We start from the raw sequence: 26,337 nt of genomic DNA, 5'->3' as shown, positions 1-26,337 counted from the left end.
GGCGGTACGGGATCACCGCCACCGGTCTCGTTACCGGTGGCCGCTATCCCTTAACGCCATACTCGGAATGAGGCCCATTGTGGTTTTCAAAAAAGAAAGAATGCTCACCACAGGCAAAGAAGATGTGCATGTCACCTAAAATGTTGGACAGTTCAAAAAGCACATGAGAAAGAACACACAGCAGGTGTATTTACCTGACACAAGAATGACCCGTACAATAGGTTGGAGGAAATCAGTGGTGACATTGAACCGAATGGTGGCTTTCGGCCTGGAAGGCCGAGTTGCTGCAGCCACAGAGTACAAGTTGACTCTGTGCAGGCAAGATGTGAGATACCATTTGTGGGCCAGACATAAAGCACACTCTCAGTAGCAGGAATATTACATGAGAGGGTTGATTTGATGGGCTGATGGCCAAGGACAATTTGTTTGGGATTTGATGATTTGCAACAGCTGTAGGCCGGTGACAAGTTCAGCGGTAATAGCTTAACTCTTACCCACATGCACCCTAACGTGACCAATGTCAGTGCCAATATTTTTAATTAACCTCATGCTCATTGGGATTTGGAAGTACAAAGTATGTGAGAGTTCTAACTCACGCTTTCGCTTTGGGCACTGTCAGCCTTATTACGGGTTTGGTGGTATCTCAGCGATAATACTACTGAGATTCCACCAAATGGTATTACCATTACCACCAGTTGATCTGGTGGTATTATCATGAGCGGTATTACCACTCGATTACAGGTGGTGGTAGGCAGTGTTAGTCCCCATTAATTGGAGTCCATAGGACACCATGTGGAATTTGGCAGTACCACTGTCGGTGATATCGAAAATAACTTTTGGCGGACAGTGCTACGGCTAGTTAAAGGTGCTCCAACAGCCTGCATGAGATATGAATTGGGACTAACATCAATTAATGCCAGAGTGACGTGGAATATGCTGGCTTTCTACAGGAAAATAACAATAATATATAGACCGCCACAATTCTATATTCTACACAGCCCCCGAAGCTCCAATAATGAGCCTATACCCACTCAATGGGTGGAACGGTGCGAAGAAACCCTGGAGGCCCTTAACACCAACATGGACATGCTCTGATCCAATCTTGAGTTGGTCAAAAAGAAACTGTGGCAATAAGATTGGATTGACACAATAGAAGAGAGAAGCAAACACAAGCTGATGCAAAATACTGGTAATGAGTCTAGAGCTCTAAATAAACCTCTGAATTATGTAGAAAAATTCCCAAGCCAACATCATAGGAGTCTCTACATGAAATTTAGGCTTCATTTTTTTCCAACAAATGAGTTCTTAGGAACACAGACAAACAGTAATCCTAAAGTCGCAAGGAGAAGGCCAGAGGAAAAGGCCTGCACTCCGCTTTGCAGCTCCACTGCGAGTGCCCCTCTCCGATCAGCTGTTCCAGCTGAACTTCATTCCAGCCATTACCTTTGGCTCTGCAGCCGCATTGTGCCTTGCGCACATGGCAGAGCCCTGCAACATGGGCCGGTCACCGTGACGGCCTCCAGCAACAATCTTGCTACATTTGAAATTGCCGCCCAAACGCTGAGCTTTCCCATCTCAGGCCGCATTCGCCCGCCAGCCCTGTCGGCTCCTCCCCCACTGCATTAAAGGGAGAGGGAGTGAGCCAACAGGCGAAGCCGCAAGGAGAAGGCTAGAGGAAAAGGCCTGCACTCATCTTCTCTGATCAGCTGTTCCAGCTGAACTTTGTTCCATACATTACCTTTGGCTCTGTAGCCGCATCATGCCTTACGCACACAGCAGAGCCCTGCAACGTGGTTGGGCCGGTCGCCGTGATGACCTCCAGCAACAATCTTGCTACATTTGAAATTGCCACTCAAACGCTGAGCTTTCCCGCCTGCAGACTGCATTCGCTCACCAGCCCTGACAGCTCCCCCCCCCGCATTAAAGGGAGAGGGAGTGAGACGAGAAGCAAAGCCACAAGAAGGCCAGAGGAAAAGGCCTGCACTCCTCTTTGCAGCTCTTCGCTGCTCGTCTGCCATCTGCCAAAACGCTATGCTGTTTCCAAAAGGTAAGGAGACTGGCTGTTACCAACTCTATCCAAACCCAGGCCTTGCCGCTAGGACACTACGTACCTGCACTCATGAGGCCACCACCAACTCCCAGCCCCTCCCAACGAGCACCCGCAATGCAAGGCTATGCTCTCGTATCCTGACTCCTATTCACAGTGACAGCAAGACCAGAACTATCCACCCCACTACAAACCCCACTGCACAGAATGCTACCTCCCCTATATCTGCCAACGGAGCACAATCTTCTACCCCCAATTGCACTGCTATTGTGCCAAATGTGATTTCACCTGTGTCTGCCACCACTGAAACTGAGACCCCCAATGCAAAACCTGCAATGCACCATTCTTCTACCCCCAATTGTACTGCTATTGTGCCAAATGTGATTTTACCTGTGTCTGCCACCACTGAAAATGTGCCCCCAATGCAAAACCTGCAATGCAAAAACCTGACACCCCCAACTCTACTGCATATGTGTCAAATACGATGCTGCCCACTACCTCACCCACTCCTCCTACGGCCCCCCCATCCAGCTACCACAGAACCTCATCTCAAATGCACCATGGTCAACGCCAGGTCCATTAACGCCCACGCCCTAGACATCCACGACCTCATAACCACCCACTACCTTGATCTGCTCATGATCACCGAAACCTGGTTACATGAAGTCTCAGGTCCTACGCTCTCTTGCATTGCCCCTTGGTTACTCCATCACCAGACACGATCGCCCATCTAAAGGTGGAGGTGTAGCACTTATTACCAAAGACTGCCTCTCCATCAGAAAGATAGAGAAATCCATGAACAACAACAGTGACTACCTCCAAGCCAAAATCAACCTCTCTCCCCCCACTGTACTATTGAATTCACCTTGTCTAGCGCCCACCAGGCCCCACAGGAGACTTCCAAGCCTCTCTCACCCAACTCCTCTCTGACAACCTCAAAAAACCTTTGAAAGCCATTCTCCTTGGGGACGTCAACCTAGGCCTCTTTGACACCAAGGACCCAGCAGCCAAATCTCTTAACTCAGCCCTCAAGACACTAGGCTACAAGAACACTATCCCTGGCCCCACCCACACCCTGGGCAGAACACTCAACTGGATTTCCCAGCATAACTGCCCACTCATCATCATTGGCAACACTCCCACCCCATGGTCTGACCACCACATCATCACATTTAGCATCCCCACCCCAGCTCCTCCAACCTCTCACCCCAACCCCTGCCATCAGCCCTCACAAGAAACTCCCGCCAACTCACCAAGGAAAGACTACTGCCCTTCTTCCAAGGCCCAGCCTTCAAACCACCTTTCTCCTCTGACCCAGAAATCCTTGCATCAGCCTATGATGTTGCCATCAAAGCAGCGGTCAACTCCATAGCCCCACTCAAACCCCGTAAATCCAAACCCACTACCAACTCTAGTACCTGGTTCACCCCTGACCTTTTCATACTTAGCACAGAAAAACATGCTGCACTCTTATAGTGGCAATCTTCCCATTCTGACAAAGACAACTTCAAAGCCTGCTCCAACAAATACAAGAAGGCAATCATCCAAGCAAAAGTCAATTCCTTTGCATCTAGGATCTCAGAAGTCAAATTGAATACAAAAGAAATCTTCACCATCTTCAGGGAACTAGAGACTCCCACACTCGCCCCCCAGAACTTCACCAAAGATAAAGACTGGTGCGATGAAATCTAAACGGCTATGCGAACCAAACTGAGGTCTCTCTAGGATAAAATACTAGCAACCAAACAAGCGCTGCCCAATACTCACACCCCTACTCCCCCATCCTAGGACCACCACCCAATCCTTCTCTTTCAAAGCCATACAGGAACAAGACATCATTAACCTAATGAAGAACATCAAACCCTCTAACTGCAAAGGTGATGCCTGCCCAGCCACCATCATTAAGGACTGCATGAAACCCTAGCACAATTTCTGACCGCCTTTGTCAATGCCTCCTTTGCCACAGGGAAAGTCCCCTCCTTCCTCAAGGAAGCCTGGGTCTGCCCTCGCTTTAAAAAACGTACCCTCGATCCTACCTCCCCTAACAATTACAGACCCATCACCACTGTCCCATTCCTCCTCAAAATACTGGACAAAGCAGCTTACCTGCAGGTTCAGCACTTCATTGAAGAGAATAAACTCCTAGGACTCCACCAATCTGGTTTCCGCCCTAGACACGGGACTGAGACCACCCTACTTGATCTAAAAAACCAGATGGACGATGCCAGAGACCTGGGTAAACCAGCACTTTTCCTACTCCTTGACCTATCCGCTGCATTCGATCTCGTAGATCACGATGCCCTTTGCCACCACCTCTCTTCCACTGCTAAGTTTTCCCCTGACGCCACAGCTTGGATCACCTCCTTCCTACAAGACAGATCTATAAAAGTATTCTCTGACTTGGCTTCTGCCTCGCCCACCATCATGCTCTGTGGTGTGCCTCAAGGCTCCTGCCTCTCTCCCACGCTCTACAACATCTTTACATGCCCCCTCTTCCTCATCCTTGACGCTATGGGTATCTCCTACATCAACTACGCTGGTGATACCCAGATCCTCCTCACCCTTACCAGGAACTATGACACAGAGTCCTCGACCCTCAACAACATATACAACACCATCCAAGCATGGATGGCAGACAATGGACTATGCCTCAACTCGGACAAGACCGAACTCCTCCTGGTAGGTTCCCGCCACACATTAAAAAATCTCGACTTCCAATTCAGTCACGTCACCATTGACTCCATCAAAATACCAGTCTCAGACTCAGTCAAAACTCTTGGAGTCTATTTGGACTCTAACCTATCCATGAACAGGCAAATCAGTGCAATAGCCTTGTCCGCTGCCTATCATGCTAAACTAGTCAATGCAACCAGGCCCTTTGTCTCCAAAGGGAACTGCACCAACATAGCCAGAGCGATCATTGGCTCTAGGCTAGACTACTGCTCCTCCCTACTCTTTGGACTACCAGCTTCTCATCCTGCTCCCCTCAAATCTATATACCACTCATCTATCCGTACCCTCTGTCTCCTTGCCCCGCATGACTCCATTTCCTCTTCGCTCTCCTCTCTTGGCTGGCTTCCCTTTCACTCCCAACTTAAATTTCATTTCCTCTGTCTAGTCTTTAAATCTCTCCATGACCTGGCTCCCCCTTATCTCTCCTCTCTCCTCTCTTTCTATAATCCCTCCCGCCCCCTCTGTTCAGCTGACCACTTCCTTCTCACTGTTCCCCCTTCCCCATGTGCCTCCTCCCGTTTCCGCTCCTTTCAGCTCCTAGCCCCCCTCCACTGGAACTCCTTACCTCTCTCGATCTGCTCCACACCTACCTTTTCCTCCTTTCGCTCTTCCCTGAAATCTCTTCTTCTCCATTCCCTGCCTTGAAACCTTCCCATCCTCTCCCCTTCCCTCGAATCCCCCCTATGATCCTCTCCTCCCTCCCCCTTCCCCTTATCCTCCCTCACTTCACCCTTATATCCCTTCTTCCCCCATCTCCTTTCCCCTCCTCTACTCTCCCCTCCCCCCTCACTGATGAATTGCTCTGCTTACTGTTTTTATTGGTTTTATTCATTGTAAATTGCTTCTTGGTTATAATGTTCTATGTATTCTGTTATTATAATGTAAAGCGCTTTGGATGAAAGCACTATATAAAAATAATAAATACAAATACAAATACTGCAACATACACTTTCTAGGGACTTCCGCTAAAAACATGAAGAGGCTCGAGTCATACAGAACAATTCTCTCTGTGCAGCCCAAAGCATCTCCAAGAGAGAACACATCTCGGAGGCCAGGAAATTATCTCACTGGCTCCCAATAAAGGAAAGAATTATTTTCAAAGCTCTGACACTGACCCACAAGTGCATCCATCTCACCGCACCGGACTACCTCTAACAAAGGATCCACCCCGCCACCTCTACAAGACCAACCAGATCACCTTATACCAACACGCTCTGTGTGCCCCTAGTAAAAAGAACCAGAGCAGATGGCTCCAGCTTCCCATATCTCGCAGCCACACATTGGAATTCCCTGCTCAGAGGTGAGGCTTCCCTCATCTCCTTCCGTAAAGCTATGAAAACTATTCTCTTTACATAAGGTCCCATCTATCAGTATGAATGACTAACTACCGACCATTGCATAAACTGTACTAATGTATTTATGTACTATTCGTAAATGTGTCCTACAACTGTTACCACCTCTGTAACTCTGTAACTAAGCTCTTGCAAGTAACAGCGCCTCAATGCCCGTGGGCTGCTTGTGCGCTATATAAATGTAATAAATAAATAAATAAATAAAAAACATAAAGTGCAGATTTTGCGAGGATCCAGCGGAAACACTGAAGCACTTAACATTTTTATTTTCCAGCATTGACATCTCTGAGAACTAGACAGTTGGGAACTCTCATAAACGAAAGACCGACAATGACTGGGGAAGATTGGTGGTCACTATGTTGCAGTGGAACAAACAAAAACAGACTTTCGCATTGACCACCTTTTTGGACCAATTAGCCAAACTACTGTTAGTAGCAGACAAGAACATGGACCATCAGGGCTGAATTTGTTTTAACATCTTTGAGGACAATTCTGAGAGAGGAATCTCAAACAGTGGCAAGAAGCTTGATGGCAGACTTTATAGGAATTGTTTTAAATCAAATTTTGACGTGGGAAATCTGTGTTTTTTTCCCCATTGTTTTAAAAGTTTGTAACAAACTAATATAATGAAAAAATAATACTAATATCGCTGATTTAGCTGTTTTGGGGCGGGAAGGTGGAGGAATTACCTCCAGCATTCTGATGGAGGTCTTTTCTCTGCCTCATCTCCAAACCTGTAGTCCAGCGGTGTGGTAATGTGTCGCTAATGCAGTGGTATCTGCTTTGCCAGTTTTTTTACCACACCGCCAAACTCGTAATGAGTCCCTATGTGTAGTGCACGTTTGTTTGTGCATATGTGTCTGTGTGTGTATGTGTATGTGTGTTTTGGCTGAGAGGGTCCCAGTTAGAAGCACTGATGGAACAGTATGGCACGTGAGCTCTTGCTGTGTCCCAGCCTGCAGGATCTAGGTGATCGCTTTTAAGGCATTCTCCTTTAAGGGAAGCCACCTATAAAGCAACGCCCATAAGAGGCACCTCAAATGTCCCAGTAGCACTCATTTTCAATACATTTGGCTGATTACAAGCTCTTCATGCAAATGACAAAACTGTTCTCCCCCGCAGGGGAGCTCATGTACTAGGTACAGTATATTAGAATGGTATATGACCCCTGCCAACTTACACTTTGATTAGTTGATATCAAAGAAAACACTTGCCTTAAAATTAGAGGACACAGTTTCGCGAGAACTTGCACCAACCCTTTGACATAAAAGAGGATGTTGTATATTGTTTAGTTGTTATATAGCAAGTAAGTAGGTTAACAGTCTTATTCTTTATGATGTCTCATCAGTGCATTTGCAAAGCATAGATAGGCCTCTAACAGTAACAGGTGGAGCACCATATCAAGCAGAGGTTTGGAGGATCAAAAAGTGCCACTTTACACAGGGCGGCAAAATACTTGCATCGGCCCTGGTCATAGATGCACATATTTCTTTCAGATTCCATTGATGACAAAATATTCTTATGCACATGTCAGCTAAATTATCAAACTCATTGCCCGCCTGAGGTCTCTATGACAAGATTTGCTCTCAACTCAAGACTGGGCCATGGAATTAGCAGCAGTACTTTGTGGCTCAGTAACGAAGGACATCGCAAACTAAACCACTTCAACCAAATCTGAGGAGACTGCAAAGAGTGCAATGCCAGGTCGCCAGAATGATCCTGAATGTAACAAATTCCAGAAGAATCAAAACTGAGCAGTGCCAGAGAAACAATGACACAGTGCTGCATAATATCTCTGATAATCGGGGAGGTGCAGAGTGAGAAACAATACAGAGGGGGGACAGGTAAACACAAGACTCTCTGTCCAATATAATAGATGCCCTAGAATGAGTGTGGTGGATTGAAAGCAGCCGCAACGCTGTATGAAGTGGAAGCCTGATCTGAAGGCTCCCCGAAACGGAGGGGAGTGTGATTGAGGGTGCTTTGACCCAGAACACGGGTATCAATGACTTCTTTGACCACAGCAGTCGGAAATCAGGAGGGAGGTTCTGTGAAGAGGAGATGCAAGGTGTAGTGTTACAAAGAGGAAGTTCTAGTCAGCGGGTAAGGGAATGTGTAATGGGACCCTCTTAGGTTATTAGAAATTTAAATGTACCAGGTACAAACTGCAAGCGTACCCTCAGAGATGGTCTCGAGCAGAGGATCCCACAACATAACATGACAATGGGCTTCATTACGAGTATGCCGGTCCGGAAAAAAGGTGCCAGTAACAGTGTCAACAGGCGCCTTACTCGGACCAGCATACTCCGAGTCTGCCGGTTGGAGCAGTGAACGACCAGCAGGCCTGACCTGCCGGTAGTTAAGGCCCCTACCAGCAGATAATTCACTGAAGCACCGGCACCGTTCAGTGCTTCATGGTCCATGCCATGGAGTCTTGTAGAACTCCATGGGAATGGGAACATACCGTTACTCCACTTCCTGTAATATCGGGCAGCGGAAACGGTAAATCGAGGTTTCCGGTAAGCCGCTGGTACTGCCGGCGGCTTACCGGCAACCTTGTATTGACCCCCAATGTCTTTGGATGTCACGCTGTTAAAGATTAAATATGGCAACTCTGATGCAGAACTACCATTACACTTCCTTTAAGTTCTTGGTCGTTGTCGCCACCATCTTGGAGTGGTATGAGTTCTCATTCAATTCCCTGTAAACTGCATATATTGTTTATTCTCACTGCCTACATTTTATAATTCATAGATTTTGCAATTGTTTCCTAAATACCTTGGAACCTTAAAATTAGAAATTAAAACAATATATGTGTTTTCATATTTAGCAAAATAGCCATACGTATTGAATTGTATCTCATCAGAGTACATCATAGTAAGGGTTACTTCACCAAAGCAGACAACATGAACAAACAGCAGCAATTTATATTCCCAGTTAGTTGTCAGGTGGTGCTTACTGGATGGTACCTATGGGGATGGCAACGCTGATGCATTTCACCACTCTCTAGGATGAAATGTCTCCAGTGATGCCGAGGTTCATGAGTGAGATCTTTAAAGGGGCAAAGGAGCGGCTGGACAGGATTGATATCAATGATAGGACTTGTCATTTAGGTGGATACTGACTGGAGATAAAAAGAATGGAGGAGCTATATAGCTCATTACTTTGTATAGAGTATAATTTATTCTAGCCATGATGTTAGTTTTTCAAATCTGAGGACCAAGAGGGGGTGCCTTTTCTGGCGAACCTAACGATCCATCCTGTCAAGTGAGAGATGAGCCTTAACTCATGCCAATATGAGTTGGGGAACCCCTCTTGTGTTGAGTTGCGGGAGGGGGGTGGGGTATATTCCTATTCCGTTTGTTTCAAGTTTGTCCATGCCTAGCATCCATGTTGTCAGTAGCATTCATCATCAGGGAACGTTTAGCAAAATATGTCAATGTTGGCATATTATTTTAAGGGGGAACCCCTTCTCCCAAAAAAATTTAACAAGTGAAGAATGAGTCATGGCTCTAGGCAGTTAGTTACATTCCTTGGCATCACAGTAGCAAACGTATGACAAGCTCCTTGCATGGCTGCCCCCCTACTTAAGAAGTCCTTGGTATCTAGAAGGTCATCCAAGGTTCATTGTTCTGCCATGTTGAGTGGTCAGACTACGATAAAGGAGATCTCTTTGCAGAAATGAGAGTTCTCGCATTACCCTGTGGTCTGGTATTGAGGCCTGGTCCCTCGTTTTAGATGCACGTAGTACTGTCACTGACTTGGTATTTAAGGCTTCGTTGAAATTGCAATTTTCTAGGCGATCGTGAAGGTGGGGAAACCATTGAGTGTAAAGAAATATGGCTTTAGGACATGCCCACACAATTAGACATTCAGTCTGATAGTTTTGCCTCGGTGCTTTTTCCTCCTTTCTTTTGCTTGCTTGATCTCAGGTTAGGCCCTGGAATGCATGGAGGGTGTGAGGTCGGAGGTTGCTTTTGTCTGATTAAACAATGTGTTGTACAAGTGAGGGCTGCTATTGTGGTACCAAACACATCTTGCATGATTTCATGTGGCAGGAGAAGGTTTCAAAGACAAGCTCTAGATTCTTGTTGTTATTTTAGATCATGAGGAAATACACTACACAAGCTTTTCTTATATACTCTTATCACGCTCGCACCACCTCTTACCTGTCCCTCTTGACCCCAATGGTCCTAATGTCCGAGAACCATCCAGGGATTGTGCCAGGGAAGGAAAGAGGGTAGGAGCGAGAAAGCAGAGTAGTGGGATGGTAAGGTACAAGAAAGGGTCACAACTTCCCTGAATTCAAATAAATACAATGTTAACACCTTTTATATAGACTGGAAATATGCACAGGAAAGCACTACAATAAAACACAGACTACTTTGTTCTGATGTACTACTTTTTTTAGTTAGGATTTCAATATGTGATATCCAGTTTTGCCCTAGATGGAATTTGTATAAGAGTGGTATAAGTCTCAACAAGTCTTGACAGAAGTCCTTATATAAACATATCCAATCTAATTATCCATATCAGTCTCTATATGCTAACCCTCTCTAAGCAGCTGTAAATAAAACGATACTATACATATATATATATATTCAACAACTATTGTCACAAACACTCAGCCGTTTATAAACCACATTAGTAGTGAGACATAAAAATGACTGGGCACTCAATAGGACTTTTACTAGCACCATTCATTTATTAGATACAATTACATTTCACATAAAAGCAAGTCTTAACCAGCATGGACTTAGATGAGTAGCTCCAGAAGCTCTCCGCTTCATGCCACGCGTTCCACCCCTCAACAGGGACTTCCTCAGGTGAACTGTTACAATCTACGTTCCTTGAGCCCTCTATTATTTTAACACTTTCAGGAAACAGAATCATTCCGATCATGTGACTACCTTTCTAGGTTCGTAGTTACTTTTTGACCAAAATAGCGGCTATCTTTAAACAATAGACGGTCGTGTAGCTGTATATACCTCTTATATAGATCATCAACGCTTTTCATAATAAACAGGCATGTCATAATTGCTTAACTGTTTCATTACTCATGTTTACCTATTTAAATTATCATTATACCATTATTTTGGGCTCAGACACCAAATGGTTTCAAAATGTTAAAACTCATATCGTCATCGCAATACGATCTTAAGCGGTCCGGGTTCTGTGCTTACACATTTAAAGGAGACCAATTGTTCAAGCAGCAACATTACCAATCAATTATGTATCTCTGGTGTGTACCAATATTCTATTAATGTTTGTTTCCAAATTACTGGCAATGCTTACATTCTGCCCAAATGGGCTACATTCTACATGCATGCCAATCTTCGTGAATAGTGAATTAAAGTGCATCCGTGCAAAAATATCGCCCCAGTGGGCTAGGTTTAGTATGCAGGACATTCATCTTTATTCTTAGATAAAAGTGCTTCCATGCCAGATAGAAAAGACATATAGCATTATAACTTGTCTCTAGAAAATCTTTCATTTAAACATTTTTTGTTTTTGTTTTTTCAAATCAAGTACATAAATCAGCAATCTGAGACTTCTCTCAATAGTTCATTCTTACAAAATATACCATGTAAAGTGACAGTGCTTATGACTACAACAATTTTTGATTTTTCCAATCCAGTGCAAAAAATCCGCAATATGAAACTTCTCCTAATAGCTCATGCAAGGAGAATATTTCAATTAAAGTGACTTTGTGGTTGTAACTACTACAGAATGGGGATAATAAGGTTCTCATATCTCTCATGAACTCAGGATTTTATTCAATCTTCTAGCAAATTAATTCCTAGTTCCTCTCCTGTATTGTGTCCATTTGTTTTTTTTTTTATTATTCAAAGTTATGATTAGTTTCAACTCCAATCTCCGTAATTTCTTTCCCTATTCCCTCTCCTCTTGTGTATGGGGATATGGGCAAGGGCACAAAACCTCATTCCCAAGACATCACTATGATGTTTTTCTGCTAAATGAACTACCAATGGATAGGTCAAATCTTGATTGTGTATGGCCCTATAATGCTGTAAAATAAGTATTTTGAGTTGACAAATTGTAGAGCCTATGTACATTAGCTCAGACAGACATGTAATTGCATAAACAACAAATCTGGTTAAACATGTTATTTTTGTTTCACCTTCCAACTTTTCTTTATCATACCCCCATATTTATATATATATATATATATATAAATAATATCAGAATTGTCCTTACTGTGTGGAAGCCTGACTACAGCTGCCGGCTGTCCTCTCTTTAATGTTCCTTTAACTGATCATTCTTGGCAGTGTTGGAGCAGGAAGTCTTTGCACCTGTGGCTCCGTATGCCAGAATTGGCCCGGGTGAATGAGGCCAACAGGGGGCTCATAGTCTAGGACTTTGTTGCCTGGACTGCATATGCCAGGAGTGGTCTAGGTGAATGCTGGCATGGAGCGTGCCATTGACAGGAGCACCCTAATCCCGGGCTTCATGAGCAGGAGCGGTCCAGGTAAAGGCAAAGCCCCAGGATACAGATACAGGGTGACATAGGTGAAAATGGCCAGGAGCAGCGCCGGATTGGTGAAAGCCCCTGGTCGCAGTGTCAGAGACAGCCCAGGTGAAGACTGGAGTGGGCAGGGCCAGCACAAGCAGTGGCCTGGGCGATGAAGACATCAGCGCTCCTGCCGGGTCTGGGTGCACAGTGATGCAAAGAAAGAGTCCCGGGCCACACAGTGCAGATTCCATGCTCCTGGGCCTCAGAAATGAATTGTATGGTGGTGGTCCCATCATCTTGGAGTGTCTGTTGTGGAGAACCAGGTAGATCCCATCAGTCCTTGGTGAGGGTCTCATTCTCCTGATTGACCTCCATCAGCACAAATCTCAGAAGCAGGGTCAGGATCAGCAGTCTCCAATGTCACTCTACTGCATAGCATTTATGCCCAGAGAACGTCTTGTTTTGAAAAGTGTCACGAGTGGCCATGCACCACGGGGGAGCACATTAGGTACTGCCCAGGTGAACTAGGAAGTGCCCATTTTTTAAATCATACATCTTTATTTTTAGTGCCCCCATTTTATGGTGAGAGGGTTACAGGAGGCAGACTTTCACAGTTGAAAACAGGCCTCAGGACCTTTCTCAACTACTGTTCTGACAGAACCCGGACATAGGTGAAATATAAACACGAACCCCTCCACGTCTTATTCCTCAATAGCAAATTGCAATTTCTGAGATCTGGGCTTAGTGGCTGGTCAAGAGGCAGTTTGATCAAAGCCAGCAAGTAGTGAATAAATCTTTGCATTGGTAAAAATAAGCGGGAAGGAAGCACTAGCGCTTTGGGATGTCTAGTTGTCTAGAGCCCTCTTCTGTTTTTACATATTTCTTCTTGTAACTTTCATTGTCTTGAACTATGACCTCCCTGGTCAATCTAGTTCACTCCTGGGATACCTTGTTGCTTGAATTTCTATCTCTACACTTTTCTTCCCCATCTCTCTCATCTGTCTTCTCACTTTACCTGTGCCAGTCTCTCTACACTCTACATCTCTTTGCTGTCTCTCCTCCTTACTATACACAGCCGTGGCACATTGTTAGCTTAGTTACCGTCCTGAGGAGAGCATCAGTGGGTACATATCTTTGCCTTGTACTAAATCTTGCAATGTGCTCGCCGGTTTTGTATTTCTGCTACACAAAGGATGCCTTTCTGATCCTCTCCCACACTATTTCTTCAGTTCAGACTCCCTTCCTGCCCTTCCCTCTTCTTCATCGTCTGTATCCTCTGGCTTCATTGGCCCTAACCCCTTCACTCTTCTGACTATTCTGTTGCCCTCTTCCCTCCCTTACACATCTTAATATTGTCTCATTGCTATTCTCTCGGCCTATGTTGACCTCTCCCTCACCCTTCGATCTACTTCCACTCCTTTTCTCTCCCTATTTAAAACACCACCTTTCAATTCCCAGCGTGCCCTTTGACTTCTCGTTTTCTACCCTCATTGACTTTTTACATTCTTTTAGGGTTGTTCCAGGGAAGCTAATACCAAAGGTTGTCCTTTAGGTATATTTGGTCTTCCCTGCTCCCCTTCCTTCTCTCTGTGCTCTTCACAATCCTCGTCTACTTCCCCAGATCCTCTCACTTCCTGTGCTGCTCTCTTTCTCTAAATCTTTCAATAATTTAATTTATAAGGGGCTTTTATACTGTGCGGATGCTTCAGAGCACAGTGTGACAGAGGGGACAGAGGGAAGAATGGGGCGAGAATATGCAAAATACATTTCGAGACCTAAGTCTACTAGGTGCAATGGGCAGGAGAGTCTTCCAATCTATTCTAAGCATCCACATGGGAGAGGGTAAGTGTGTGTGTGTGTGTGTGTGAGGGGCCTGGAACCTAGGTGGCACCCAGGCTCCACGGATGATGGTTATGTGAAAGAGATAGATAGCCAGAGGGAGTAGAAGCTTGTTACCTGCTCTCCTTACTTACCTTCCTCCCTGTAACTGGAACAATAAAGCAAGCTCACCTTTTATACATATCTGGCTCTGGAGTGATTCCTGCTTACGGCCTGATGGTTCATGCCACCCAAGATACTACAGTAAGTCACGGTCGTCAGAAGGAGAGGCAGGGAGCGGGGGTCATCAATATGGCCTAGGTCTTGCAGCTTAAATGGGTCATCGCTCTACCTTTAGGACAGCAGGGCAGTGTGAAGAGAGCATTTTCATTTGCTGCCCATACTTTGTACCCGCTGCCCCCCCTTTCACTTGTTGATCTTTTTCAATGTCCGAAGGCCCTTATCCTGGGCCACCCTGCAAGGCCATTCTCATCCCCTGATACGATCCGAAGACTGAGAACACAATTCCACGAGCAGTAAGTGTGAACCTGGGTTCCAATTTTTGCATAAGTGGTCTCCTTTTCTTTTCACATCTAACAACTCATCACCGGTCACGCCATACAGAAAACATTTGCTTCATCAAGTTTGTCACCTTCTCAAATCTTATTTCACTGCGTATTTCCTTCCTTGCATTTGACATTTCACTTTGTAAAATAACACATATGCATTTTTCGTCCACCTATTTTATTGCATTGCCTTTTGAGGATATGTATTCACTGTTACGCTAATATCTCCTATAAAAGTGAGCCACTCTTGTGTTTCCTAACATGTTCCCGTAACCTCATATCTATTGTCTGTCAATCAAAACATATGCTACAATGTTTGGGGGCAGGGATCTGTTGCATCCTGGTCCTCGGATAAACAAAGTTATATCAATCATTTCTACCCAATGCACAATACATATTTGGGTGGGAGGCTTGGTAATGGTCACATCCGCAAATACGCTTACACAATAAAAGACTTCGTTGTTTCTATACTTAATATAAATAAATACCCTTTGTATTACTGTATAAAGCACAGCATAGTGAGGGAAAGGCAGACAAACCATGATTTCTGATGTTGCTATAAAGTGTTGCATGTAGTGTAAAGGAGTTTCAGTGTGTATTATTTAGTTAGAATTCCTATTGTTTGTTTTTGTTGTCTTGACCCAATTTTAAAATCTGTATGGTGCAATAGAACCCAGTAGAAATCATTTGCAACAGTTAACTGACTTAATTGGAGGGAAGATTGGCTACGACACTACGATCAGAGAGATTGGTAGACAATATTGGAGAGTTACAGGAGAACTGGGCAAGCTGTCTGTTTTGATGCATGCTTCTGTCCTGTCCTTCCACTGGCCTTCTGTATGAGTGATAGAATGCTGAGCCATGTGTGAGTGACAGCTCAGGGGGAATGTTGCTAAGTGACTGTGTGTGAGAGTTCCAACAATGACAGTTGGGGCCCTGAGCTGGGATGAGTGAGGATGGCCGGTGGGTGAGCTCCTGATCCCTCTGCCTTGTCTACTGTAATATACTACCAGAGTAACAGTACCTTGTATATATGTATATATGTTAGTAAAGCATACCTGGCAACTCCCTGGTCTACAGCTGGTCTGTGAACCACTACCTTTGCTAGCACCACATCCATTCATAACACTGTCCATAGCAAGATTTGCGTTGGATGTTATGCATGTGTTTTAAGGACATATACAGAATCTCTTCTTCTCTTTGTACCCGACTTTTAGTTCCCTCTGATATCCTTTACCACGCTGCTTCAATAAAACGCTGCATGAGTGCACATTCACATTTATTTCCACAGGATTTTGTTAGAAAGGCTTTTTTTAACTAGTGTTATCCCTGAGACAGACAGACGAGAGACAGACAAATACACACACACACACACACACACAAAACCTTTTTCTGTGACAGGTGTTTTGTATGCGATAATTATTTTCATTTAGAAATGCAATCCTCCACGCTATGTCCTGCCCATAACTTTGGGTGCCCAATCCTTTACTAGACTGAAGAAGTTTACTGTCCATGGCCAGTATCTTTTAATCATATTAAATCACTTGCATATATGTCCATACAATCTGTATAAAGACAAGAGCTTTGGTGGCACATGAGAGCCCAAAGTGGGGACTTGGGGTAGAGGCCACACATTAGAAATTATATTTGTCAACTCTTAGGCAAGCATTAGGAGTTGTAGATGGCAATTGAGATACACAAAGTGAAGGAGGATGCCTTGGAAATGGCCACCTATGTGGCAAGCAGGGGTCTGTCCTTTGTAAATAGGGGTGATTTATAGGCTTGGCAAGGGGGTGCTTTGACGTGTGTGTGTGTGTGTGTGTGTGTGTGTGCTTGTGATGTGCTTGACACTAAATAGTGACATACTCATGGCTCTTAAATGACCCCAGTTGGAGACGCTGGTTCTACTTTTTTTTAAATTCTTTATTTACATTTTGCCAAACAATAAATGATTAAATGATAACATATATTGTGTTATACAGAAGATACAGTCAAGAAAAGGAGAAAGAAATGAAAGGAAAAAAAATAAAAAACCATATCATACTTTTATCTTGGTGGAAATTCTAGCCAACCAGTTACATACGGTTTTTACTGAATCCATTTAATAGTTTATCTTCTGCACTACGTTACAGACAGTAAAAGTTGAATTCGGTTCCTCCTAGGAACTGGTCATTGGTGTTAATTTGGGTTCTTTGATCCATAGGCTCAATTGAGGTTTCTCTCGTCTCCTATTGGTGGTGTCAGGTGTCCAGCTCAAGAATTAGTAAGGGGCCTCACCAGATTTTTTGCCCAGGGCCAGATAAAACCTTTTGGCGTCCCAGGGGTAAAGCGAGAGATGACATGAGTGTTCAAACAGTGTTGAGGCTTATATAGTTCATTTGAAATACTCCTCCCTCTCCTTTGTTCTGGTAGAAACAGTACGATGTATATTACACACATTTATTGTTTTATTAATATGTTTTCTTATTAACTTTTGTTTCAGTCAGTTTTTTAAATCTAAGACAGCTGATGTTTTCCTTGTATCTGAAACACGCTACATAGACATTTTAATTAACTCTGATGTTTTCATCCCCCTTCAGCAATGACCGTACGATTCATCACCAAGAGATTCATTGGGGATTATGACCCTACTCTTGGTAAGTATTGATACCCTATTTTCCTTTCGTTTGAACGAGTGCATTGTTTAGTTTAAACATGTAGAACATTTCCATTAGAGAGTGTTCCTCTTTTGCCCATTTTTTATGTTATGTTGCATCTGTTATTCCACGCGCCCTAATGTTCCAAGGGCCTGATTTATAAAGCATTTTTGAATGGGGGTTTTCAATAGAAAAAAGCGTTTGTATATCAGGCCTTCAGTCTATGACAGTCGAGAAAATATAATGTGCTGACATTTTAATATTTTCTCAAACTGCAAGATGTGAGCATTTGTTTTTCTTAGTTTTACTATTACGCGCCCGTTAGTTTTCATGTGAAACAATAAGGTGCTGATTCACTGGGCCTTTTTAATAAGAACTAGCAGTTCCCGGCATAAGATATGCTGTTCTAGTATATCTTAAAGGTCAGAATCGGTCGGTAATTCATAGGGTCACTTCTGTCCCCCTTCTTAAATATCGGAATGAACACTGATAAATTCCAGGAAGGGGGCATAGGTCCCTGTGACTTATTATTGGTAATTGAAAAGGCTAAACATATAGGTAACTATCTTCTTTTGAATTTGAAAGGCATATTTGTATCAGATGGAATGAGAGGTAAGGCACAGTATAAGAACAGTATCTAAGTTCCATCGATTACACGGGCCTCTATGACGCATTTTTGTAGATGCGTAATTGTCAATCTTGTTCCATTGGAGAGTCCCTGTGATGGCATAGGATTGCGTAGTAGCATGATTACAAGACCTACTTTTAGTTTTAGCTCTTGGGGAGGCATTCGTCCTACAGCGTTTCGCTCTTTAGAGACTGAAACGTTCAGCCAGTAATTAACTGTTCATTGACACTGGCACCACCGTGCGCTGTGTGAAGAGAAGTGGGGGTGGAAAGAAGTAACTTGAAATTATGACAAATTCTTGCTATAGTGGAAGGTTAAGGTAAGGTTAAGGTAACCGCGTAGAACCGTGCTAATTTTGTATGTTAAAATGATAGATGTTGTTGAAGTGACAGGGCACACAGGGGTGCACTTTTCCATTTGGACAGCAGTGGGCAACCTAACTCTAATGCATTGCATCAGCTAAGGACAAAAGCATACCTAGGCGTTTTATATAGTGCTGCTAATGCACTAAGCACTTTATTTAGCAAAAAACAATCGCCCAAATATATGGGGGTTTGGTTATTTGTTTCCGCATGATATAGTTAGCCAACCCGTAAATAAGAAAAACTGTCTTACAGACATTTGTTCAGCCTCTGTTTTTAGACATAATAGACAAACTATGCCTCAACTCCCACGAAATATTGCAAAAGACAAATAAAACTCGAAGGTACCCACGTTTATCTACAATATGCCATGTGTATTTAGAAATGGATTGAAATTTTGTACCATATAGATCACGAAATGGCATATGTAAAAGGTGGCAATTGCTGGGTATTCGGGAAAAACACAGGGCCAATATGGCCGACATATAAACTGTGTGTTCGAATCAACTTTAGCAATAAGTCCCTTTTTTGTGTTTATATCCAAACTGTGTGGGTAGTCTCTCTTTCATGTTTCTCCTTTTAAATGTTTGGCTGACAATGAGGCAAACTGTTGTGAACAAGCGGCGAGTTGGCCGCGGAACGCGTGAACGCCTCAGCAAATTATTTGTTGCACTTGGGAGGACCCATGTATTTTGGTCGTTTGAATTTTAAAGGATTACCATGTGTTTGGTGAAGATTACAATTTTCCCTGTTAAAAAATAAAGGAAGGTTATTTTGGAAAACGAAGTGTGGACTTGGACGTAAACAATTTTTCCAATTTGGATTTGATTGGTGCCTTACCAACACTGTGGAGAGTGCAGCTCAAACTTTCTGGCATGAGAATGGCAGCATTTTGAACATATATATATATATATATGTATATATATATATATATATTACACGGCCACGGTAGTGGCCGTGTAGTTATGGCTAAGTTGCTAATCCCATAGGAAGAACACTTTTTGGGCGGCTTATAACTTCGCTCTCCCTCGGCGAATCCTCACCAAACTTTGCAAAATAAGTATATGGCCCACTCTGAATCTTTTTGCAAAGTTTGGTGAGGTTTGGTCTGGGGGGACAACGTTATAGGGCGGGTCCCAAAATGTCTTTTTTCCCATAGACTGAATGGGGAAAAAACTTTGCTCATGCCTACAGCCCAAACCGCTGAAAGCGTGCATTTGTACATTTGGTGAAAATCCATCCAGTAGTTTTTTAAAAAATGACAAAAAAGTAGGTGGGCAGTGGCCTGATTGTCCGGTTCATGGAATAAGGTCATGATCCGGACAATCTGGCTACTGGCCATGACCACAAGGGACAAAACATAGGATTAAAGTGGCCATGTCCACCTGGGACTGGCTTTGTGGTAAAGTTATTTGAAATTAGGATAGATTTGAAAGGGAAGAAAAATGTGCTCATGGTAATATGGTCATAGGGTTCTCTTTTTGCCTTCTGCAGGCTGCTATGGAAAGCGAAGAGGGGCCCTGTATGGAACCTTCAACTTCCCTTTCATGGTGGCCATCCTGGAAAAGGATTTTCCTTCCTACCCCGGGACGCCTTTGGCGTCCCGGTGTTGGAAGAAAAATCCTATTTATTAGCATCCCGGGTTCCTGCTTTGGGAACCTAGGGTGCTAATGGCCTTCATGCCCCATTTCAGGGGCTGCAATGTGGGGATAATGGTCCAGAGACCTTGTTATCCACCCTCGCTTCGCTTGGACTGATAACTTGGGCTTCTGGCCCGGTATCCACCGTTCCAGTCCCTGGAACAGAGGACCAACGCCACAATATTCCCATTAGCATTACACAAAATGCAAATGTAAATGTTGGAAAATCTTATTTAGTCTATGTACTTTACTGAGAAATATAAAGTAGATGGAGTCTATCCATTTTTCGTTAGTTCTATTTTTTAACTGTGAAAGGTGGTTCCTAAACACACATTATTATTATCTACATATATATATATATATATATATATATATATATATATATATATATATATTGTTTTGCAGGCTACGTACCATGGCATCCTGCTTTTGTCTGTCTACCTGTTGCTGTCTATGTGTTGTCAATTATTTTGTACAATGCAATTTTTATCTTTTATAAAACAAACATTAAAGACATCTGTTTTCCAGGCAGTGTCTTTGTAAGTTTTGGCCGGTATTTTGGAGTGCGTTTTTAGCGCCTGGCCCGCGGGAGTGCGGGTCACCTTCTCCTCTCACCTTTTGATATATATATATATATATATATATATATATATATATATATATATATATATATATATATATATATATATATTCAAAGAAAACACTTTGTTAAACGGATGTTATGGTTTCAAGTATGATGACATCACAAATGTCATTGATGGCATCACTGATGACATCACACGTGAAATACATTTTGATGAAAAGTCTCTACAAGGAGTTGTGTTTATATTGTTGATAACAAGATGTCAGGAGTGATCGGGAGACCTATCATGAACTACTTAATCTATTAAAGAATGTACTCATCTAATATCATTGTATTGGAGTGTTGTTGTTAATACAGAAACCTAATCATATATAAACATAGGCAATGACTGCAGCATGCACCATAGAAGTACATTATTTATAATATTGTAATTTTGGATGGTACAATAATGAATGCTCCCTTATCAGAGTTTTGAGTAATGTTAAACATGTAATAACTAGCTAACAATGCAAGACATACAGCACTTGTGTTTGTACAAACAATACATATGAAGCACCACAATGCATACAAATAAGAGGCACATACAGGGAAACTAAAGTAAGGAAGAAAGAAACTGCATCATCAGAAAATGTTAATGGCATTAAAGTTTATCGTCATGTATACAAATGAATTGTCTGTTTGAGGCCTGCTCATTTCCGCATGTATGTGCACCATACGCTGAGACCAAACCCTGAGGAAAGTACTTAAAGAACATATGACAAGGTTAACATGTAGATATATAGCATCCTTTTAAATTGTATTATTCTGACTGCCAGTGAACAAAACCACCTGGCCTATATATGTCAAGGAACAAAAACAAGTGGCCCAGATATGTGATGTCATCAGTGATGTCATCCATGACATTTTGATGTCCTGGGTGTTCGTCTTAGCAGTGCACGGTGGTGGCGCGAGTTATGGTTGCTTAGCTTACCATAACTGGCGAATTTCAGGGGGTTTTCGGTTTTACTTGGAACCATAACCTCCGTTTAACAAAGTTTTTTCTTTGAATATATATATATATATAGATAATAATAATGTGTGTACTTATGTTGCGCTTCATGCCAGTTTCCCCCAGCATCAGGTGTTATTATTGCCATGTTTAATGGTACTTGATTTAGTGACCTTGGAATACTGAAAGGCTAGGACAGCTCTGCCACAGGATTTGAACTGTGAAATGCAGGCTGTCCTCATATCACAGACAAGGGCATACTTACACCAGTGCAAGTTACATGCAATTCACAAAAAGAGGTAGGACTTTTTTACGAAGCAATATCCAACTTTCTTGTGGACGTAGGACTTCGGCAATTTTCATCTGCAAAAAGTGCAAATTGTACAGATGTCACTGATACAGTCATCGTAGTGACTCATCTCGAAGGGGTGTGTCAAAAACTCTGTCAGTAAATTTGTGTGTGTATGTGTGCAGAGGTGTGCCACTTAAAAAGAAGTACGCACCTATGAAGTGCAGCCTAGAAAGAAATCTCACAAAGTTACAACTATCTGCAAAAAGCTCTCTTGATTAACTTGTTACTAGATGTACTTGGTATGAGAAGTGTGAAGTTTGAAATGCTGTCATACAAATCGATGGGATCTGCCCGGAAAGTGGAGACATGCCATTGGTAAATATATTGTAGTGTGAGAAAAACACGTTTTTAAATTGTTCAATACAATTTTAGAATTTCACCCAAGAATGCGCTAGCACCATTTACTCCGGCACAGGTTTCACCAACCAGGCCACTACTAAAACAAGTGTAAATTGTTCTTGTTTCTGCATGAGGCCCACCTTACATATTTTTCGACTGGCGTAGGTTATGCACTAACTCATTAGTGCCCTTTTTAGCCCTGTTTTTAAGCAAAAATGATGACCAGATTTTTGCGTAACACATGCCCCAAACGGGGATTCTTTGTGAATCGCCACGAAATGTATTTCTTCCGGATCAAAATTAAATATCTTCTTCTGCATGACAGAAAAATAAAAAGTGAGCTAAATCCTCTGCTGATATGCCATCACAGGCACACAATGCAGGCACTGCAGAGCCGCCATTCTTATTCCTGTGGCTTGTCATAAAGGCCGGCAGAAGCTGATGAGTCCTAAGATTGAACAGGGCAGCTCGTTGACGAGGTAAGCAAACCACGTCAAGTAACCTTTACAGGGAGACCTGACACCAAACTTGAGAAAGTGGGCGACTGAGACATTTCCCTGCTCGGATCTCTTTGTTCGCTGGTTCGAGAGATAAATGCCATCACAAAGTTTTTTATGTTTACATGAACTGGATCAAAAGGTTCTGTAATTGCCTGAGAGAGGGGAAAAATGTTTTGTAATAGTATGTGTGCCGGTCGGTCGTGTTATGATGAAGGAAAAACAGAAAAAGTATAAGGAGTACTCCTTGAGGCAAGTCTGTAGTATTCAAGATGAGTCCACTATGTAATGTTTGGATGTATGAGGAGCTTGAGGTGTGCTCTGGCAATGCTAGGAGAGGTGTGGTGGCTTATTTGCCCAGCATACCTATAAACTGATCCCAGGTTAAACTCCACATTTTTCATTCTGGGACTGCCAAGCCCATCCTAGTCAAGGAGAGACAAGAAGGTGAATGTTGGTCGTTAGCAGAAGGTAGAGGAACAATGTGATTCAAACAACTAGAGTAGAATTGTCAGCCTGGCACCTTAAAGTAAATCGACTGTTGTTAAGTGATAATTCTGTGTTCACGTCATTGTAGGCTCTATTTTAATTCACTGGAATACATAAAAGGCTTAACAGCTGTAGGATTGTGTGTCCTATGGTTGGCCCTGCAACTCTATTCTGATCATCTGAGCAAATAGGGCAATAAGCAGAAACGTTACTGGCACAACTCAGGAATATCCTCAGAGCCTAAGGTGCCATTCTGCTTTCTGTACTATCAATCACTCTGTTTATTTCGGAAAAGATCTATAAAACCAATGCAATTAGAAAACATAAAACACATTTAGTAAATAGAAGATTAGAACGAATCTAAACTTTACAATACAATTCAAGTTTGTAAATGTCCTGTCACGTTCTATATAACTATAAACAAACTAATATGTACTCAATGCACTCACAAGTTAAAACTTGTGTTCCATGAAAACTACAAATGAACTAACATGTGCTATGTATAATCAAAACTACATGGGAGATACAGGGGAAAAAACGACCTGCCTTACACTGGTTCGTTATTTGTATACGTTTTCCGTGTATATGTCAATGTATTTGTTCGGTAAAGAACACAAATACATCTCTGCTTTTTTCCATTGTTTATCATTCTCTGCCTTGCGAATGGGAATGAAGTGCTTCCTATGTGGAAATGTATAAAGAGGGCAGAAGAATTAACAATGTGGTCGTTGCTTCACCTCTGTCGGGCTACAGGAGCTTGGCGTGAATGTGCTCACTGCTCCAGCCCTTCACTAATGAGACTAGCGAACATGGCCTGGCACTGAGAATGAATAATACACGCTGCAGCACTCGAGGGCTTTCAGACCAATTAGCATAATTCTCATCTAATGGGCACAGCTCCTTTTCAAGGTAGTGTTTGATGGATTTCTTAATCTTTTGTATGTTTAGTGTATGCGAGGCTTTCCACCGGAGGTAGTTCCCAGTCAATGCTTTTAAGTGAGCTGTCCTGGCTAGAAACATGCGGTGTAATATATGCGGGCAGCCCAAAGCAGTGACTTTTTAAAAAAAAAAAAATTGTAGCCATGGGCTTCAAGGACCCACATTTCAGGCCATCAAATCCTGCATTATCCTTTAGGTAAAATAGAGTACACAGTATTCTTCCAAAGCTTTATACACAGTTTGATAAGTTTAAGGTTACTTCTATGAACAATATAACGTAGGTTAGCCTCCTGATGTATCAAAAAAAATAGGAACACCCTTCAAAACCCCAAACATACTATGTAAGAATGCATTTAATTTCTTTGTAAAAACCAATCCATTTGCATGCAGCCAAACTACGGCTCTGTATATTCTGCTCACTACAGCTTTCGATCAGTAAATGTATAACATTGCGTTCATGGTGAGACTGCCTATTTCTTATCCATATTTTCTGTAGCAGCGCTAACCTGTGCCATTTTTCATCACTGCCGCCTCCAATTGGGCTCACCTATTCATGCTATCTGACAATATAATCCCTAGATGGGGAAACTGCTTAGCCCAAGTTAGTTTACTGCCAGCAGGATTCAAACGACCAGAATAGAATTGATAGAATGTTGTTAAGTGTTTCTTCCATGTTCCTGTCATGGTAGACTTTATTATAATTCGCTGGAAGACATAAAAGGCCTAAAATAAGAACAGGCTGTTGGATTGTGTGTCCTATAGTTAGCCTGTTAACTGTATTAATGGTAAAATAAGCAGTTAAGGGACTGGCACTCGTGAGGGAAATCCTTAGACCCAGAGTTGCCATTTCGCTATCTGAACTAATTACCATTAGCCTACAACACGGCGGAGGCGCCTGGCTGATGCCAAGTGTTTTTGGCCTGAAGCCTCCAATCCGTATAGCCTGGGCTGATGGATTACCCACATGTCTGCACTGGACCGTCTGTTAGTACAGTGGATCGAATATCAGCCGTAGACTCAATTTGCAATGGTCAAATATAATTTCTGTCAATTCCGTAAATCTAAGACTGTTATGTTCGAGCGATTGCTAGTGGGAATGTTTGGAACTTTAACATTGATATATTGTATATCACAAGAAAAGTGTATTCATCGAAATTCGGAATCAGAAGATGCATAGACACATTTCAATCATACATATTTAGCCAAATCAGTCATTTTAAACTTTTAAGTGGATACAATCTCGGAAAGCACAAATTGATAAGACACAGAGGCAAAACTGTACAGCAAAGAGGTGGCACAACGCTCTTTAAAGGAAGGTTATCTACAACAGGTCTAAAAAGTAGCCCTAGGTCTTGGCTAAAACATTTTATTTTCAGATTTCCATCTGGTAAACTGTACACCAGTGGTCTGTAGGATGATACACTCACATGGTAAAAAAATGCTTTATAAACAAGCAGTGGCAAAGCAAATTGATCTGTATTTGTTGTTATATGTGTTAGTGTTTGATATGCATGGATAGAAGATTGAATGGATGAGTTTCATTATGTGGATGGATGGCTTCATGAGCAAGGTTGTTTGGATAGATACTGAATGCCATTGTGTGAATGGGTGTAATTGGATGGATGTGTAGTTGCATTCTGCCATGCATGACGGGCCTTTAGGCTTTGCTGGTGGTTGGACATGTTGTACAGGTGCATTATCATTGAAAATCACTTTAATTAAGCCAGACCCACAATTTATGACATTGACACCTTAAATCACTTTAATTTCATGAAGCTGCACACACAATATATGCTAGCATTCATACTGTAAATCACTTCAGTGTTGTAAATGAAAAATCTGGCTTTGAGGAAAGCTGCTCTGTAGGGCGACACCTTATAATCCCGAAGCTAA

General features: G+C 42.7%; 1 protein-coding gene across 1 annotated transcript in view; it reads left to right on the top strand.

The window, feature by feature from the left end:
* The window catches only part of LOC138503980 (ras-related and estrogen-regulated growth inhibitor-like), a 550,084-nt gene that overhangs the window by 225,421 nt on the left and 298,326 nt on the right, over positions 1 to 26,337 (top strand). The window contains exon 2 of the mRNA XM_069624127.1: positions 17,571 to 17,627. Within this exon, the coding sequence (XP_069480228.1) occupies positions 17,571 to 17,627 (57 nt within the window). The remainder of the gene's footprint in view (positions 1 to 17,570; positions 17,628 to 26,337) is intronic.

This window comes from Ambystoma mexicanum, chromosome 11, assembly GCF_040938575.1.
Source record: "Ambystoma mexicanum isolate Mex_15411 chromosome 11, UKY_AmexF1_1, whole genome shotgun sequence".
NCBI lineage: Eukaryota > Metazoa > Chordata > Amphibia > Caudata > Ambystomatidae > Ambystoma > Ambystoma mexicanum.
The sequence above is the reverse complement of the archived record's forward strand: the minus strand, read 5'-3'. Positions and strand labels throughout refer to the sequence as shown.